This window comes from Pseudomyrmex gracilis, unplaced genomic scaffold (assembly GCF_002006095.1).
Source record: "Pseudomyrmex gracilis isolate BER0280 unplaced genomic scaffold, ASM200609v1 scaffold_166, whole genome shotgun sequence".
Taxonomy (NCBI): domain Eukaryota; kingdom Metazoa; phylum Arthropoda; class Insecta; order Hymenoptera; family Formicidae; genus Pseudomyrmex; species Pseudomyrmex gracilis.
The window spans coordinates 132950-152504 of NW_018020750.1; the positions used below are offsets into that span (position 1 = coordinate 132950).

The following is a 19555-nucleotide window of genomic DNA, read 5'->3' on the forward strand; positions in this document are numbered from 1 at the left end:
TGAAGTGAGAGAACGCGAGGAAGATGAAGAACGATCAAGAAAGAAAGATGGAAAAAAGTAAACGAGAGGAGATTGCGATAGGAGATTAGTACGCATATAACTACGTGTGAAAAAAATAAATAATAGTTTATTTAAAAGTGGTCTTATTGTTCGTTAACTAAATCAATTTTTATTACAAATACGCTATAATTTTTGAATATTTAACTCTCAATCATACAGGATCAATTGTTCATGACGTCATTTTCTGAATTCATTTCTGAAGAAAAGAGACGCAGAGAGAGAGAGAGAGAAAACTATCAAAAGAGAAGAAAAAGAAAGAGAAAAGGAACATCAGTACAGTGTAGTGAAAAGAAAAGGGTGTAATGTGGAGAAAGAAGTGCAGAAGAGAGTACGGTAGAAGGGTGCCGTTTGTTGGCGGTCGGCCGTCGTATACCGCAAATCCCCGTCAACCGCATTCAATTACGATGTTATCGCGAATACAGATGACGGTTATTTCCTTCGGTACACCCTATACATAACGCGCGGCCCTACGGCGACGCTCCCGCGCCAGCAGAAAAGCCGTAAGGCTCTCCCTCTCTCTCTCTCTGTGTGTGTGTGTGTATACGGCGCACTAACGACTAGACCGTGTGATTGTTTCAGGATGTTTCAGAACACGGTTCTCGCATTCGATTTTCGCCGATGACATAGAGCGATTCCACTCCTTTGTTTGTCTCGCGATTCTGCGAGAAATTTCATTTCGAATGAAATTAACGACTTGTCATTAATGAGTTTCAGTTAAGGAATTCATCTTCTTGTTAATTGCACCAAGGCAAAACCATCGTGTATTTTTATAACTTGATATAAACGGTGCGTTTTATGATATATTTTATATTCTAACATACATTATTTATTGTTGTAACAATTCGTGCATATAATTGCATATTTTTTTATTTTTAGTCGAGTTTACTTAATTAATAATTTGTATATTGTAATTTTTTGGGTTGATGTGAAAATTATTTATTCAGCAAAAACAAAAGATGTTGTAAAAGAATTCGCGAGTCATAACCGATATAATCCTTGGTGGTTCTCAGCTGCAATAGTTTATGAGAAAAACCTGTGTACAAACTTGTAATTCCTCTTCATTATACCTACATCGTCCTCGAAACGTTCCTGGTACGGGAATGTCGATACGAGAGGAACGCCAGTCGAGAGATGCCTTGAACCAGTAAAAAATGGACGAAGTAGATTAATTGAGGCCTCCCTCTGCATCCTCCTCCCTCTTTTTCTCGGCGTTTGCCACTCCCGCGAAACAAGCACGTGTTAGAAGAAGACGGGCAGCGAAAAGAGCGACGAGAGAGAAATGGAGCGAGAGAGGGGAGAGGTAAAGGCGGCGGAACGGATGGCCCGGGGGCGAACTTTTTGCCGAACACATAATGCATAGCGAAGGATGACACCCTTATCTCGTGATCTTTAATTCCGTGAGCCGCCGCAAGGGGGTTGCCGCCGCGTCGTCATTTGTCGGTTGCACTGCGACAGAATCGGGGGTGGGATAAAGGGGGGCGGGAGAGGGAGAAGGGGAAGGAGAAAGAGGAAGAGGAGGATGGGCCCACCGGCCGGGTGGATAAAACCGCTGCTGTTAACATCGCCGTCGGATACGTGGGGGGGTTGGAAATTGCCTTGGTTGATTTCATTTCAGGCCAGATTATTTTAAGGGGTTCTCCCTTTCGTTTCTAGATCCCCCGCTTGTCCCCGCTACCACCCTTGCTTGCCTTCGACGTGATTAATGCGACTCTGGACGTGGACGTTGATGGTGGTGGTGGTGGTGTGGTGGTCGGAGGGTCGAGATGACGAGTCGCGGCGGCCACTCGCGCGACGCCGGATTAATTCGCCCGAGCACGCACCGGAAGCGAGCCGAAATTGTTAAAACCCCTTCCGGCCTGAACGCATTAAAGGTGGGTATTACTTTCGATCGTATCTTTTACCAATGAATAGCGTGGAGTGCGAATTAAAACAACTTTTGCGCGCCGTTCCCGTAAAAATTAATTAAAGTCAACCAGAGCTTAACGCTATCTTCGAATTACATCACGTAATTTATCGCAACAGTAGAGCTCACCAAAACAGGAAGTGAGACTTTTACCTGGAAAAGATCAATACCGTGTTATGGGCACATTGTAATATTGCGTTACACGCAATGTAATTTTCAACTTTTTTCAAACTTTGCGAAGATTACGTTGCCGCAAACTGCAATTGACAACAATTAATTAACAACATCTGCATCTTATTAGAGCACATCGTAACTTCTGTTTGTTTTGTTTTTATTGAAAATTGCAATCGTAATGGTATAACGCGATCAATTGCGCAGTCATTCGGCGCAGAGTCAGATTCCAAAACTGAAACAACCATCAAGCAAAACGACCTCGTAACTCAACGTGGTAGAACTTATACATAATGTGTGTGTATGTGTATATGCAGCGTTTTCGGAGGCGCGTATACGCAAGTTTTAAAGGAGTTCCACGTCTTATTATAAAGTCTTCACCGCGCATAATAATATTCGGGCTCCGCAGGCTGGCGGGCATTAGGGAAATCGCGTTTCCACCCTTCTCGTATTAGCTCGGATGCCACGTGAGCCGTCTCTTTCCTGTCCTTCTTTTTCATCATCGTAGTTCTCGATCGACGATTTTCGACCGCGCACCGGGACTTACCTCAATTTTTGACTCCTCAACGCGATGGAAAGATTAAGACGAGTTAATCGGTTCGGAGATGAGAGAAAGAGAAGGGGAGAGGGCGAGGGAAGAACGACGGGGACGCGAAGAAGAGTAGGGAAAACGTTCCGAATGCGAAACGCGCGTAGGATCTGTCAGGATATCGAAGATCTCGTAGGACAACGTGTGCGTGGATGTTCTTTGACTGGAAATAAAACAAAAGAAAAAAAACACTCTTGAAATATACACCAGATTGTATTTATAAGAATGTTATATTTTCTCGGTAGTAATGGGCGCTCCCCGCTGGGGAAGGGAGGAGACGGTCGTAAATATATTAATAGAGTCCTCTAGGTAAATAGTATTATATACAGATGGAGATAAAAAACGGGAAAGAGTCTCCCGTCTCTTACTTTTTATTCTCTTTGTTCCTACATATGGGAGATAATGTTTCTTTCTCGCTCGTACTCTTGTTCTATCGTCCGACTTCTCTCTTCGCTATACGTCGCAGGATCTTTGTACTAACGCCGTACGATCACTCGTTGGCTTCGATCCACTGATGCTCGATTTACAAGTGTGTCCAATATGTGTGCAAACTAATTTCCCGTTACACTTTCTCTCTCACATTTCGCAAAAACATATATGTACGTCAATGAACAACAATTTGCTGTCTCGTCTCAAGCCATAAAAATCAGTTACGTAATCACAATTGTTTATTTGATTATTTATCCTGTTTAGCGCATAAAATGATAAAAGTTATGTAACGTAGAAAAATTATAAGAAATTATCTACAAGAGAAATGTATATATCTGCTCGATGCTAAAAGCTGCGATATATTTTACAGTCGCTTTCAGTCCACCAAGCTGGCGGCACAACCGGCCGCGAACGAGAGAAAGTCCGCGGACATACGCGAGAATGAGAGAGACCGGCATTTCCGGCGTCGCGGGAAATTGCTCGCAGTTAATAGCGTTACGAGCTCCAAGTTAATAACATCGCGGCAACAAACGCAGCAAAGAGCAACGTTTCCCATCGGTTTCCTTTTCCTGCTTCGTACGATTACGAATGTATGCCCCGTTTGGCGTTTGGTACAGATAAGCGCCGCCTGTATTTTTGGCATTAAAGCGTTAAAGCTAAGTGACTAAGCCCCTCACTGCTCCGGCGAAAGCTCGCGCGGCTCTCGGCCAGTGGCGGATTAAGGTGCTTAAAGGCCCCCATTTTGTAAACTGTTTTGAGTCTGTTTCATTTCGTTATCAGTGCTAGAGCGCAAATTTTCAATCGTCAAACTTATCAGAAAAAAATCCAATATATTTTATTTAAATGTCATTGCGAACAAACAAATCGGTTCTCTTAAGATTTCTTGCGCGTTTAAGAGCCCAAAAACAATAATTCGCCATCGTCAACGCCGCGAAGATTCGCCGGATGAAGTTTAAGAAAAATAATTTTACGTGACGCGCCGGGTTTGTTTGAAACTAAATTTCTCCACGGCGCACTCTCGTTCTGAGGGGTTCTTAACCTAATCTTCAATTGTTCTTTGGTATCGGCTGTCGCGAACTGATCGCACGCTTGGCGCGCGACCTAATGTTTAATAACAAAAATTTTACGAGACTAGAAGAGCCACGAAAATTAACTTTAAATCAATAATAATGTACTTTTGTATCTCACGTGTCAGACGAATTCGAAAAATCGATGTGCTATGATTCTCGATTTCCAATTTCGAAATACAAAATATGGAAAATTATTTTCTTTCTCTTTTGTGGTTGCGCGAGGTGGTTTGATTAAAAAAAAAAAAAAAAAACCCGGGAGATCGCAGGATTATGGCACGTGTTACAGAACCCCTCGCGCGTGTTCTCTTCACAAGAAATTCGTATTTTCAAAACGGCGTCCTTTTTTACAGACGGACAACGGCGTCCGCATCACGAGTGGAATAAAGAGTCGTCTCGGTGGATCTGCGTATACTGGTAAATTGTTTCATCCTCTTTCGCACGTGCGGAGTCGAATACGACATAGATTTATTTACAAGCGACTCCGCCCCGCCCACGCACGCACGCACGCACTCAAAATCTTCGCACAAACATTCGCGCTTTTTTTCTGCTTCTGTGAAATTATATCTTACACGAATCGTCTAATTTATTCTTACGTGTCTCGAGGACGCACACGTGCACATGCAGCATCATCATCATACCAGGCAACACAAAAGTCTAGGAGACGTCTGAAAGACGTTCGAGAAATTTTACGACGTCATTCAAACGTTTGTGTTGTCCGAGAGAGAGAGAGGTGTTCTTGTGTGTATTCTGTGTGTGTGTGTGTGTGTGTGTATTATATATCCATGTCTGTAGGTAAAATGTATGTCGAGCTTAAGCTCGTATATGTACCTCGCACGTGCGTCCTACGTGTATTAACATATCTTCCATTAAATTTGTTCATTTTTTCCACGATCACAGTAATTCCATTAACCCCGTCACTTTGTCCTCGTAGTTTCGAATTCCAATTTTGGAATTTGTCCGTTTAAGGTTCTGTCCCCTTGGTTCTTCTGTTTCACCCCGTGCTATCTGGCGACTTCTCGGCGACCCCTCAACTCTTTTCAACTCAATTCACCTTATCATCCTTGGAGATGCAACGTATACTTCCTTCATCCCTTTCGAACGAAGAGAAAAACTCCCGTCGGTCTTTAATAACCGCTGAGACACCTGAGCTTCTTCAGAGGCGGCGAAGCCTCGTTTCAGCTGGTCGGCGCCTGCATCGACATCGGAGCTGGTTTCACAGGTCCGAGAGCGGGACCGGACAAGCCGTTGTTGTTCATGTCACCCGGCGCCCTTGGTCCGCCCACCCCTATAGCCGTCCCGTTCACCGTGGGCGTTCCTCCTGACATTTGACCCTGAAGTCACAAAATGTTGGCAAAACGTGAGACGTCACTCTCACGTTAGTCTCACGAAAATCTAACACGTAATCGATATTATCAAGTTTACTGTGTAGAAAAAAAGGAATGAAAGGTAAAAGTTGAACGTACGAATATTCAAAATTTTCCTCTACGTTATTATTAAATAAAAGTTTTTGTCACATAATCGCATTACACGCAAATTGTTTACTTTATGTTTTATTGGTCTAACTATACAATTCCTTCGCACTTACGTTCGGCACGTGATTATGCTGGGCCACCGACTGCCCCAGACCTTGATGAGCTTGGAGCGGATTGTGTCCCGGATGCATGTTCTGACCCGGGGGCGTCGGTGTCGGAGGGAGTTGCCTTTTGATGTATGCCAATGAGGCGGGTGACTGTAACGCCATATTAGCAAAGGCTAGCCTCTCCTCGTAGTCGTACTCGCAGAGAATCTTATTCTCGCACAAGTAAAACCGATCGCCCACGCAAAACCTGCAAGCAAAAAAAAGCACGCTGTGTCGGCTATCGGGGCTGTGCTGTCCGATTCGTTCGACATTTCGCGAGTTATATCGAGTTTCGTTCCCCGACTGGAGATCGAAGGAAAAGTTGAAAGCCGTTTTTTTTTTTTTTTTTTTACATTATAAGTCTCAGAAAAAAAGTACCGCCAATTATTTTCACTGTTCTCGTCTCGTTCATTAACCATGAGATTTGACTCCGGTTCGTCGCTCTTAAAGGACTCAAAAAAAAAAAAAAAATTCTTCAAAGAAATCACGATTAACAAGTGATACCACATTATATTCCCGTCGTACCAAATCTGATCGATGACGAAAAGCCAGCGAAAGAAAAGAATATTCAAAAGAGAGGTGGGGGAGACGAAAAAGGAGTTCCGCTGGATAACGAGCATATCGTAACGCATCGAACAAATAATTATTATCGTGCCTCTGTCCGCGAGCGGCCGCTCGTATCCGCTTTGATCCCGGTTAGGAAATACGAGAACGAAATACGAGAGTACGGCGCCGTGGCGCGGCGCGGCGCGGCGCAGTAGCACGTCGGCCCGAGTCTGGCTCGGGGTAGATACTCTCATAATCGCACGGCAAATAGAATTATCGCGTTGCTGCGCGTGGCCGTGTGGCAGCAAGCGCGCGGCTTATACCGGGTTTCGCTCGTTTCCCCCATTATACGCGTCGTCTGCTAAATGACGCCACACTCCAGTCCCGGATACCTATCCCTCTCTCTCACTCTTCTTCCTTTCTCTCTCTCTCTTTCTCGCATTTAACAGTTTCTCCACTTTCGTTTTACTTAACTTTTAGAAAAATCCACTCTGAGTTTTCTTCGCACGTAAATTTGCACTAATTACATATAATTACATAATAGATGAATTTGCGACTTTTTTTTATTTTATGTAAATTTTTCAGAGCGCGTGTAATGTGTGTCAAAGTATTTTAAGAAAAAGACACGTATCTAGTTGTTTCCCTAAAAATTGTACTACACATTTATATTGCAAAGATTTTCAAGTTCTCAACGGAGTTCATTTCTCTATTTCTCTCCAACAATACGTAATCAAATACATGTGTTTCAATCTTTTGTGTGTCGCACAACAGACAAAATGAATAACAAAAATAAAGATTATAACGAGCGCAAATTAAATGAATTAATTAAAACACAGCTTGTTATTGATATTCTTACAGCTCTTGATCACATGTACGCGCGATATGATCGACGAAAGCACATTTATATCTCACCGTTAGTCATATTTCCCATTAATCTTTGAAGAGAGGAAAGGGGGAGGAAAGAGGAGTGGGAAAGAGCGGACAGGAAGGGATACAAAAAAAAAAAAAATTAATATCCGCCAGGCGCCACGGCAATGCGCACGGCTTAAACGAAAATAATCCTTGTAACGCTTTGGATACCTTTTTTGACCGTCTGGCTGGAGGCAGATACTGTCATAATTGCGCGGGCAATAGAATTATCGCGTTGCACGAGCGCAGTCATTCGCGGACCTTCCATTATGCGCGCGCGAATAATGCCGCGCAAAGCCCGATCCTTTCTCGCGAAAACGGCGCAAATGTCTGCCGCGAAACGATATCGGCGCGCACGCTGACCCCTGTAATTTTCCACCTAGCCTATCCGACATTCATTTTTTTTTTTTTTTTACATTGCCGAACGACGCTTCTCGCGACCTGCTTTTCTATACGACATTAAGGAATGTTAAGTGTGAGAAGTATAATTCTATTCTCTCGAGTCAAAGCTAGTGTCAAATTTATCTCTACCCTGACATTGAAGAGATGATAAAAAAATAATTATTTATATAATTATGTATAAAAATTTGTTTGTGTGAGACTAACAGTCACACAAATCATTTTTTATTCAATTTTATTTAAAGAATTTCAAAGAGCAGGAAACTATAAAAAAAACTTTTTGCAAACCGACCTAATGAGCAAAATGTATAAGTAAATTTTGAAAAAGTTACAGTTCCCTCCCCCTCTCCCGTTTTTTGTTTCTGAACCTTAAAATGTTTTCGAAAATATCCGCCATTTTTACCAGCTTACACAAGGTGTCTCTCTTTTCCCATTAAAACGCGAAAGTATTTTATCCACCGTTATAATCGAAATATTAAAATCGTGCCGGGCAAAAGGCCCTTTTACAAAGTTTTAATTTCCATCGCATCGGAGCTCATCCGCGTAACGTTCGCGCGGAACCAAGTCATAAACGTTTAAAATTTGATTTATCTCTCTTTCTCGCGTACATCGCAATGAGAACAAATTCGCCACCGCCGTGCGAGCGCTTTATTACAGCAAGCAAGCGCATCTAGCACGCCCGCACCTACGTAATTGGCGCAATTCCGTAAGTGTTTCCATTCAATTTTCTTTTTATTACGTGCCTGCCGCTGCAGCCCCTCTCCTTTCCCTCCCCCCCTTCCCTCCTCTTCGCCCGCGTCGCACGCACACTCCGGGATACATCACGTTGTTTATGGTCGTTTTGACACGTTTCACGGCACCCGGGAGCCTGCGATGAGCTGGCAATTTCTTCACCGTTTCGAATTCACAAGATTACCAGGAAATTGTATAGCTTCGCGTACTCGTCAGCAAGTCGTCGCTGAGTTTGCCATTCCGTTATCGATTACAAAATCTCTTGGATGAAATTAGGCCGAAACAACGTTTACTTCAAATATTATATATAATATATTAAAAATATCAAGTCGCTGCGATTGCGACGACCTTTGATCGAGATATTCGAGAAAAACATCACTTCGACCGGTATGAATGAAAGAAGATGTTTCGGTCTCGCGAAAGATGGTTCAAGTAGAATGAAGTCGTGAGAACGACTCTCGGGTCTACATAGAAAATTTCAATCTGGGTGTGGTGCTCAGATAACTCGGTTGAATCTTTAACGTGAACTGTAGGACGACAATGGGGAGAGGAGATCGAGGAAAGGCACCGGACGATACCGGTAGGAGGAAGCGAAACCGAGCGTGAGGACAACGACATACGGTCGACAAGGTGCAAAGACGAAAAGGAGCCGACGCGATTCAATAAATGATACCACTGGTGGCAATGCGTGACCCCGTTAGAGAGGCACTTTACGGACCGCTCCGTCGACGTGGCCATAGCCCTCAAAGAGTAATACCGTCTCTGCGCGAGCTTCGGCGCATTAAAGTTTCAACGGCTCCGCCGTGTGCATCACTCCGGTAACTCCAGTTTCTCAGATAAAATCTTGATTCGACGCACCGCGGCGTGAATCGCGGAAATTGCGGGCCAAGTGTCGAGTCTGTATTACAGAAAAAAAAAATACGCGAAGAGAAATGAATATAATCACACTCTGCGATATTGTTATAAAATAAAATATAGTAGCGTAATACATATGAGATAACGATAGCAATTGGTTGCTCTCCTCCCGTGTGTTTTCAACTTATATTACAAACATTGAATTATTATTTTACATACATATGTAAATAAATTTGCAAAACACTTTCATCTTAATAATGATTTACAGTAAGTTTGTCCAACTTTCTGCTTTTTATTCTTATAAATTATTGTACTCTTATAAGAGTTTTGTAAGCAACTTGGAAACAAACAAAATTATTTCCGAATAAAAACTTTCGCGTTGGTAATTTCGTTCTGACGCGAGATATCCAGAAATCCAAGTTGCAAGGGCAAAAGTTTAATCGAGTAGTCATTATGTTTGACCGGATTCGACGGGAGCAGCGCAAGCAAAGAAATCGAGGGGAGCAGATACGCGCGATGCCCGCGCTCTCACATTGAGACGCTTACGCGAATGTGTGTTTGTATACGTGTAAATTCATCGGGGATGCGCGAGTGGGAAAGAGAGAAAGAGACGAGGTAAGCGAGCGACCTAGCGAGCAAGAGAGAAAGAGAGAGAGAGAGCTAATTGCATCGGTAAATCATCCTCTAACCAGGAGGGTGGGAGCCTAGTCGCCGCCACCGGCAACCCTTTATTCTGTGTTATTACAGTCTAAAGTTACCCCGTGTAATTGTTGCTGTTTAATTGCAAACTCTAAGTCGTCTCGTTACAGGACGCGCGCACAGCGCTACGAGTAATTGCCCTCTTCAAATTTACCTACCTGCTTTTTAGCGACGCGATCGCACACGGGAAGCGCAGGGAACATTCGCGCGCCGAATATTCCGCATCGGGCATATTTTATCCGCGCGCTCGCGCGTTTGCCCCGCGCGCTTCATAATTGCGCTCGTGCATCATCCGCGACACGCAAACGCGATTGTTGTAAACAAATGTAATGGGCCGAACTGAGTGCAGCTGTCTCAATTTACTTCAAGTCAATTCTTCGCTATATTCGTTTCCCAGTCACGACGTCGGCGATTCTTTACTCGCGTCTTTAAACGTCACGCGTTTCTTCGCCAAAGGACTCTTTCTCCCCCATCCTCCTTGGCTGTATTCCGTGCGGATACGTTTTTGATCCTGACGTGCGACGTGTTTTACCACCCTTTGCGCGCGATCAAACCCATCCCTCTGGCCTCCTCTTCACCGGCGGTTTTCGCCATCGAGTCGTACGAGCGGGAACATTGTCAAAGATAGACAATGCCGGACGATAAAAACGTAAAATTGATGCTCTTTTGTTCACATTGTTTGAGACGCTGCGCAACGTTTGCCGCACGCCTGGACAAACCATTGCTATTGGCTTTCAACTACATCCTCCACCTCCGGCTCTTCTATCATACCCCCCCATGCTGCCACTCTCCGCCGATAGAGCAGCCACCCTCTCTCCCTCCCTCTTCGCTATCTGCGCTCTCCTGAACGTTGTTACCCCCAAAACGAGTCACTTCGTCCGTAAGCCGGCATTGTGCGCGCTTCGCCGGCTTTGTGCTCTCGTTTGTACGTTTGCCGCTATTGAATCGCGACAGGAGCCGCCGCCGCCGCCTCGTCGTTGCTACATATTGTTTACACGTCATACCGTGGCCTCCGGATAATTAAAACAACCGCAAAAAAGAATAAAAACTGGTTGACGGCACGCGACTCTCCCGCCCGATAGAAATCCCCACGCCAGTTGGTTTTACTTCACTCTGTGTTTGTTTTTTCATTTCTTTCTTTTTTTTCGTTTTTTTTTTTTTGTTTTTTTTATTTATATCTCACGATATCGTAAAAATCAACGGTACACATATATCTCAACGCCGCGAAGATGATCTCGATCGGAATGCGAGAATGTCAGCGATATTACTCTTGGATATTACGTAACCGATTTTGAAAGACGGAACAGAGAAGGATGGAAAAGGAAGAAGGCGTTTATCCTCGCCCCCGGAGCAAGTCCTCCGAGGATATTGCTAAGAAACTTATGGAACTTATAAACTTGTATTGGAATATAAAAGGAACTTAAAAGAGGCAAAATTCAAAAACCATTAAAATTGGAATCTCACGCTTAATCTCCCGTCAGCTCATCACTCAACTCTCGTAACAAATCATTTGTGGCCGCAAAAACAAAAACAAAAAATCCGGTTACCAATCCGATTATTTTCATTTATTATCGTCGAATTTTATTTCACACTTTTCGTTCTCTTGCTTGCTCAGTACTTTTGTGTTAATATTGCTTTGCGGTATAAATTAAATAAGTGGATAGCATGTTGTGCATTTTTTTTTTTTTTTTTTTTTGGTGAATGAAAGACCCGCAGAGAAGCGCGCGCGAAGACGAGCCGCGAGGTTTCATGATGAAGAAGTCGAAAAATAGCAACACGAGCGAAAGAAGAGGTCACGGCAAGGAAAGCGCAGGGTGATTTCCCAGCTGACCTGTAAAGCAACCTTCCTCCGTCAGGCTTTGTGTCTCACGGACTACCAGTTTCTTCCCCGTGGCCGTTTCTTGCTTCCTTCCTGTGTCCACGCGGGGGAAGATGTATCGCCGTGAACGGCAAGAGAGAAGAGAAAATGTGAAAGAGGGATCAGTAATTTACTGATTCAAGTCTCTCAACCAGGATTTTTACGTGGCACGGTAATTTTTAATAATTGAACAATTTTGATTTTCTGATCCGCGGGATTGCGGGACGATACCGAACAGGTTGCTGGATGTTTTGCAGCGGGTTGAATGAATAAAGTAATTAATTCCCAAACGTTTCGACTTAATTTATCGAGTCATCGTCAGATTTGGGGTTCTTAATATGACTTTCAAACACAAATCACCAAATTGTTTTAACGATGAATAAAACTATATAAATCTCGATTTTGTTTTCTTTTGGAATAATTTTAATTTATAGCACAAATTACGAATACTTCAATTACTTCGTGTGTCAATTTCAGAATAAAAGATCTGCTCGCGCGTTAGATTAGTTTTAACGTTTCCTAAATTTCAAACGCTCGTGTTTGAAATAAAAAGAAAATCATGTAAATTACATGTGTTTGGTAAAACCAACAGATCTGCTATAAATAAAAATTATCATTATCACTCACCGATGGGTGCATTGCTGACAGGCGAAACAATCGAGATGATAAACGTTCGTTCTGGCCCTCATGACCATTTCGAACGCCGGTATTTGTTTGTTGCACGCCGCGCAACATCCCGTGTTGCCGAAGAGCCTAAGGTAGTCCCTCTTACAGAGGATAAGATTAGCTTTGGTGTAGAGGGTAGAACCGACTTCTCCTAACCTACAGTCGCAGCATCCGCATTTGAGACAGTCCTCGTGCCAGTAGAGGTCCAAGGCCTTGAGGAGATACCTGAAGAACCGACCGCAGTTCTCGTTCTTACCGGCCGTTAAGACTTGGAAATTCCTCTTTTATCTCGATATATTATTTTATAAATATTTTGATATAACGTGACGCGCGCGCGCGCGCGCGTTTTCATAGAAAACACAAAGAATCATAGAAAGTGACAAAACTTGACTTACTTCGAGTTATTTCTTCAAACTATGCGCATATGTCTCTCACAGTATTAATATTTATTCTATTATTCTTTTTTTTCAATAAGAGGAAATTGTATCTCACAACATCTATGTATATATCTATTTTAGAAAAGACAACGCAAACATTTCGATAAAAACAATGAGTTATTTTTTGAAAAATATTTATATCTCTTATCGCTTCAACATTCTGTTGGAAAGCGTAGATGCATTTTAAAATAGATATATGACGGATGAACAAGAAAAATAATGAAAAATAAATGAAAACGATGATGTCGACATTCACCTCTCCGTAATTGTCTTCCCGCAGCCAGCGCACTCCTGCTGCGTCGAACCATTTTTATTCGTCTCGGATTTGCTCACGTCCATAGTCATCGTGATCTTGGCCACGGCGCCGTCTGAAAAATTTCAAAATATATCGAAACGTTAGAAATATATTCACCTAAACACACAGTTGCAAAATAGTGAATATATTATTATTATTATCATGTTGTTTTTCTCAATTTTTCTAACATTGAAATATGTGTGAGATTCAACTGAAAATAATCACAACACTTCTCCAATTTCACCGCCAATGAGATCCGATATATAGATACAAGATCAAAGTAAAATTTGACTACGTCAGTACTTTAGCTTTGTTTTACGACGAGGAAATTACACACGGCGTCATGTTTCGGGAAGCCGAAATTTGATTTCCCGTTAATGAGAGAACCTCAACCCTGTTCAGATATACAACATATAATATACATTCGCGCATGTTTATAAGGGGCAACTACTGCACGGACGGCTAGCACGCCGTACACGCGTATTCAGTAGTTGTAAGCGTCTCCGGCGTCGTAAGTGGCTGACAGCACGCAATAATTAGCGCAGCTAATTGGAACCGTCTCCGCGCTCGTCCTCGTGCGCCCAGACTCCAATAAGCACTGACGGGTTGCTGCGGAATCTTCCGCTCTCTCTCTCTCTCTCTTTGCATGAAGTTCGTTTTATCTACTGACACATCCAGTGTCTTTCGTTCATTCTTTTTATCAAATGTTAAACAGAATTTCTACGGAAAAATAAATCCTTTTTCTTAAATTATTTTTTGTCTCTTGAATAGAGAAAATCTTTGCAGACTGCATCCATATATTCCTTTAAAAAAAAAAAAAAAAAAAAAATAACAAACGAGCTATATAGCATTCGATTGAACTCGAACTATGTGCATAATCCAAAAGCGACATTTGCAATAATGCAGTTGCGTTCTTCCGAGAGAGACAATCTGCGTAACACTTGGCGAGTAAGAGACTAGCGCGCGAAGGTGACAGCGGGGGTGGTGAGCGAAGTGGGCCGCCGCCACCAACAGCATCAACGCCGCCGTCGCGTACCGTTCAGAAACGACGACGAACAGGCGGACGCGCGGCGGGGGCTTAATTAATTAGCCGGATACTTTGAGTAACAATCCATTATTACATACAAACATCCTCGGCCTCGGGGCCGAGCTGCAGCTTTATGCTGCTAATTGGTCTTCTCAAAGCCGGGAGACCCGGGCACACGAGTTATAAACGCCACTCCTTTCCTCCCTGGCCCCTCTCTTACTCCGGCCCGCAGTCACCACCGCGCCGCGCAGCTCCGCGCACCGAAACCCTCCCTCTTCTTCCCCGCGCTAACCCGCTTTCACTCCCGGTTCCAATTTTCTCTCTCGCTACTACTCACCACCGAACCCCTTTTCTCTCTGTCTCTCTCGCCTCTCGTTATCTCGCTCCGTCCTTTTCCTTCTCTTGTTTCTCCCCTTCTTCATCCTCTTGGCCGCATCACTTCACCCGCGTGCTCCGCAATACACGTAAAACGCATACAATTGCGCGGATACGCTCGCCCACTTTCGCACACATGCGCTAAGACAAAATGGGTGAGAAAGAGAGAGAGAGAGAGAGAGAGGTGGAGGAGACGGGCGCGAGACGGGAGTGCGAGAGTCGGTGGAAAGAGCAAACGAGAGATGAAGGAAAAGCGAGGAGAGAGAGAGAGAGAGAGGTGGAGGAGACGGGCGCGAGACGGGAGTGCGAGAGTCGGTGGAAAGAGCAAACGAGAGATGAAGGAAAAGCGAGAGGGATGTGAGAATGAAGGAAGAGAGAGAGAGGAAGCAGAGCTGGACGGATAGCGCTAATAACGCGCTCGTGACGCAAAAAAAAGGAAGGAGTATAATTGCCAGCCCTCGTGGCAGGTATTTTTCAAATAGGACCCCGTCCGTTAATTGGAGGGCAAATTAAAGAGGCGCCGCCGAGGAAAAAAACATCATTCCCCTCTCTCCCTCCCGCGGCGCGCCTCCACGATCCCACGTCGGTGTATATCCAAGAGCCGTCTCGTGATTCGTCAAACGACCCGTACGCTCCGTTTTTTTCCCTGGATCTAGTTTTTTTTAATGATTTTCTCTCTTGGTCCGATTGATATCGCGATAGAGAATGAAAAAAAAAAAGAAAAAAAAAAAAAAGAAGGATACCATGTGACGTGTCGCTGAAAAACGAGGCTAACGATAACGGTTTTTTAAGCTCTTTGCCCGTTTCCAAGAGACAGACCCGCTTAATGCTAATTATACCGATCGCAATGACCGATCGTTTAGAATAAATCTGATAGATAAATGAGTTCAACCATGTGATGAGGTCGCGACCACCACAAACTCCGGTGTTTCCGTTTTACATGTACGTTGCGCGTCTATCATATTTGATCGCGATCGGTCTGTGCTTTTACAGACGGTTGATAGAGTAAAACATTGAACGTTACTTTGACATTTTTATCGGCAAATAACAAATATCGAAATTGACGATATTCGCGAGCAAATTAAAAGTTCAATCGGCGCGTAGGCCAAAATATCAAACAAAAAAATATTTCGGCAGGAATTAATCGTTTGCGTCGGCAAAAAATTTTCCGTGTCGAGCTTGTTGCGATATGACCGCGAAAAAATTCGCACAAGCCGAATGAAATTTTACGCGTCTTTAATCGCGGTCGTTAACTTTCTTGCTTATTCGGTAGCAATTGAAATTCAACAAATAGAAAACGTTGTATGTAAACAATCGGTAAGTAATAACCACTACGTCTAAACGGTAATCGAATTAAGTAAAACCTTTTAGAGAAGCGAGATGTATTTAGAGACTTGCGTAAAAGTCTTCTGGAAAAACTGGGATAAAGCGTAATTTTTCTGTGAATGCTAATACGCCATCAGAGGATATTGCGACTTGTTTGTCACACTGAACGATCGGCCGTTCTGCGGACAAGGACGTTTCGGATATTGGTATTATCTCGCGGTGTACAGCCGATGTCGTCAGCAACGGACAACGTCAATATTTCGATCGCTTATATAAAACGAAATTGCAAGGACAAATTTTGCTCTCGACGAGATTTACGGCGTCTTTTATTAGCACTAGCCGTCTTATGGAAATTAAACTTTATTGCAGCGACATCTTTCCCGAAAATTTTCGGAAATTTTTGAAACACAGAGAAGTTTCACAATAAACTGCACTCAAAGCAAGAACGGCACAAATCATAATGAAACATATATGTAAATAAATAATTCAATATATGCGATAATAACATAAAAAATGTCAATGTTGTTAATAATTTTAATATCGATCAAGTATTTATTTCGTATATTGCCACGCAATATTGCTTGTATATTATACTGAAAAGTTACAGTTGAAAAAAAGTGACCGCCGTTCTGTGTAACTCAGATCTCGAAGAAATTTGATCCTTCGTTGATAAAATCACTCTCACGTCCGTGTACCGCACGACAGCCCCTCGTCTACGAGATAACATAATCGTAAAGTGCGGCAAAACTGATTTCGAACGTTGTGATTTTACCCGATATGGAGAAACGGTCAATCTCCAAATACAGAATAGAAAAAAAAAAAAAAAAAAAACGGCGGCATTCGATCGTCAAATCGGCAACGGATACGACTTCTTATTTGGTCAATATAAAGAAGCGAGCCCTTCTCCGAAGATTACGAAATTGCCCTAACAGCAATATGGGAGAAATACACTCCTCCTCGGTGTCTCTTGCACCCGCGCGTGTCTCTACAACCCCTCTTCGCGTTTCCCTTCGCCGTCTCTATTCCGGATATCCCGTAGGAGGGAGAGATGGGCAGGGGCCGCTAGGTGGTTTAATAAAAATGTCAAATATAAAGTAGCCGGTGGGGATGGACGTTTAGGAAATAAATAAATGTAAAAGACAGACCGGCGAGAGGAAAGGAGAGAAACCGAAAGCAGGATGGACAGACAGACAGTGGCGGAAGAGCGGGAGACGAGACGGGGGCAGTGAAATCGTCTCGAAGGAGGAGCGGCGGGAATATCGCGGAAACTCGATATATATTATTACGGTTGGAGGTCAGCGTGCGACGCACCCAGCTGACCCAAACTGCGCGCTACTGCATTCGTCGGTTCAATCGAATCGTTTCTTGCGTCGAGAAACTCGTATCGAAGAGTACGCTCAATAAAATATGGCGTTTTCTCGAGCGCGACGAGGAACGGACCGATACAGAGAGAAATTCGTTTATTAATATCCCTGGTTTGTGCCAAAAAATCTTTCAGGACTCTAAAAAGGAACGCCAAGAGAAAGAGATAGAGCAAGCACGACTGCAATTTCGGGGCTTAATAATGATCCCAGTACGACGGCTCCCCAGGCTGGATCCCGTGTCATTATACTACGAAGTGGAGAGACTGCTAATTAGTCATTAGCGTAGGAAAAAGACACCTTCAACCGGCGCAGCTGCAGCTGCGGGATAGCGAACAACCTCATCCGACACGACGACGACGACGACGACGACGACCACGACGACGACCATGACGACGACGATGGCGACGCCGCCGCCGCCGCTGCCGCCGACGACGACGACGACGACGACGACGACGACGACGACGACGACGACAACGACGACGACGACGAGAACGATGCACGGCAAACTTGGGCAAACAGGGTGTAGCTGCGCTGGCCTACGTCTAATTGGACCCTAGCGACGTAAGTTCCACTAATTGAGACCGGCATCGTAACTATCAACACCGCTACAAGGGTCCGTTCGTAAATTCTGAATGGACGAGCAGCGATAACGATACGGATATACCGTCTTCGTCCTGATTGGACGAACACGGAGCGAAACTGCGTCGCGACTCTGCAAACCAACGTCGTCATGCCGGATGAGAGATAATTACAACTTGTAAATTTACTATATTACTATGGTTAATGAGGGCGCGCGCGTAATTAGAATGAGTACCCGTTCCGCGCGTTGCGCATTTCCAACTATGTATAGGTAATGGTCGATTAATTAATAGTCCTCGCGACTGGACCTAAAACCGCCGCCCTATATAATGCGAGAGAGAAAGAGAGTATACGATACGAGGTTTTCGACACGGACATTTCGACAGTACAATGCAAATTAGATTATTTTGTTTTTTTATTCTTTCTTTATTCCAATAAGTCTGCAAATTGCGACGACACAATGGCGTCAAAAGAAGGTACACAGAAATAAAGCCGCAAAAAATAAATCCGGTAAAGGGAGAGACCAAAAAGAGATGTTAGAGAGGGCAACGAGAGAGCACATATACACACACACACAGAGGGGGCAGAACCAAATTTTAATTTCGCCCTTGACAAAGAGAAGAGGCTGGCGCGGCAAGAGAGAGAGAGAGAGAGAGGTGCTCTCTCGCTCCCTTTCCCTCCCCTTCCCTCAGGTCCTTCAGGACCAAGGTATTCCATCCTTCAGGATCATTATATCGCCAATTAGAAGATAGCGGAGCACGGCGTCGCCTAACAAGCTTCCTGGGGAAAGACGGCCGGAGAAGGGAAAGAGGGAGTGAAAGAGGGCGAGGACAAACCTACTCTCGCGTCGTTATACGCGGCGCCGCGACGTCTCGCGTCTCTCTCTCTTTGGCATCGCTGCTATAAAATATTCACTGCAACTCGATGCTCCTGACCGGACCGGCGCCGCTTCACGGTATAATTAAGACGCACGTGAGATCGTCTTGACGATGCCAATTGTGTTCGTTACGGGATAAGGGTGAGCCTCGGAGCGCGCCAGAGCTCGCAGGGGGAGGTTTATATCGATCCGGACTGCGAGAAACCGAAATGACAAAAGAGCGAAACACGGTGGGCGGACTTGATTATAAAACAGCTTCGACTCTCTGACATCTCGCGCAACATGACATCTATTATTCTTTTTTTTTTTTTGTTTTGTTTCTTTTTGTGTAATTTATATGATATCGAACTTGCTCAACCAACCCATTTCTTCGTCTACTTTGTTGTGCTTTGACGAGAGATCAAATTTTAAATCACGCGGGTAAGATCAGACCTGTTTTGTTTCCTCGTCGAAGAACATTCTATTCCTTCGAACTTACGCACACGTGCTACATATCTTTGTTTATCTTTTGAAAAATAAAACTACCTTTTTTTTCATTTACAGAACGTGCGCAAACGCAGACTTGCGTCAATGATAAAAAGTTCATCGTAAAATAGAACAATTTTTGTTCTTACGTGCTTTTATTACATCCCCATTTATGTATTTCGTCAAATTCCACGATAGTCTTGGTGAAGGCATTTCGATTGCCGGGGCCGACCATCCCTCTTCCGGAAACAACACGAATGTATATGAGAGAAATCGGAGCGCGGAAGCTCTTTCGCGAAGTCTTCT

At 43.9% G+C, this 19555-nt stretch overlaps 1 protein-coding gene across 2 annotated transcripts in view; it reads right to left on the bottom strand.

Annotated features, from left to right (window-relative positions):
* Nucleotides 1-2325: 2325 nt before the first annotated feature.
* Nucleotides 2326-19555, bottom strand: part of LOC109857605 (LIM domain only protein 3-like) — a 54519-nt gene continuing 37289 nt past the window's right edge. The window contains exons 2-5 of one of the 2 annotated variants that reach the window (XM_020434089.1): nucleotides 13198-13309; nucleotides 12466-12729; nucleotides 5808-6048; nucleotides 2326-5553 (exon numbers count right to left, since the gene is read on the bottom strand). In XM_020434089.1, the coding sequence (XP_020289678.1) occupies nucleotides 5398-5553; nucleotides 5808-6048; nucleotides 12466-12729; nucleotides 13198-13286 (750 nt within the window). In that variant the 5' untranslated portion in view covers nucleotides 13287-13309 and the 3' untranslated portion in view covers nucleotides 2326-5397. The remainder of the gene's footprint in view (nucleotides 5554-5807; nucleotides 6049-12465; nucleotides 12730-13197; nucleotides 13310-19555) is intronic. The other variant, XM_020434088.1, reaches the window with a different exon arrangement.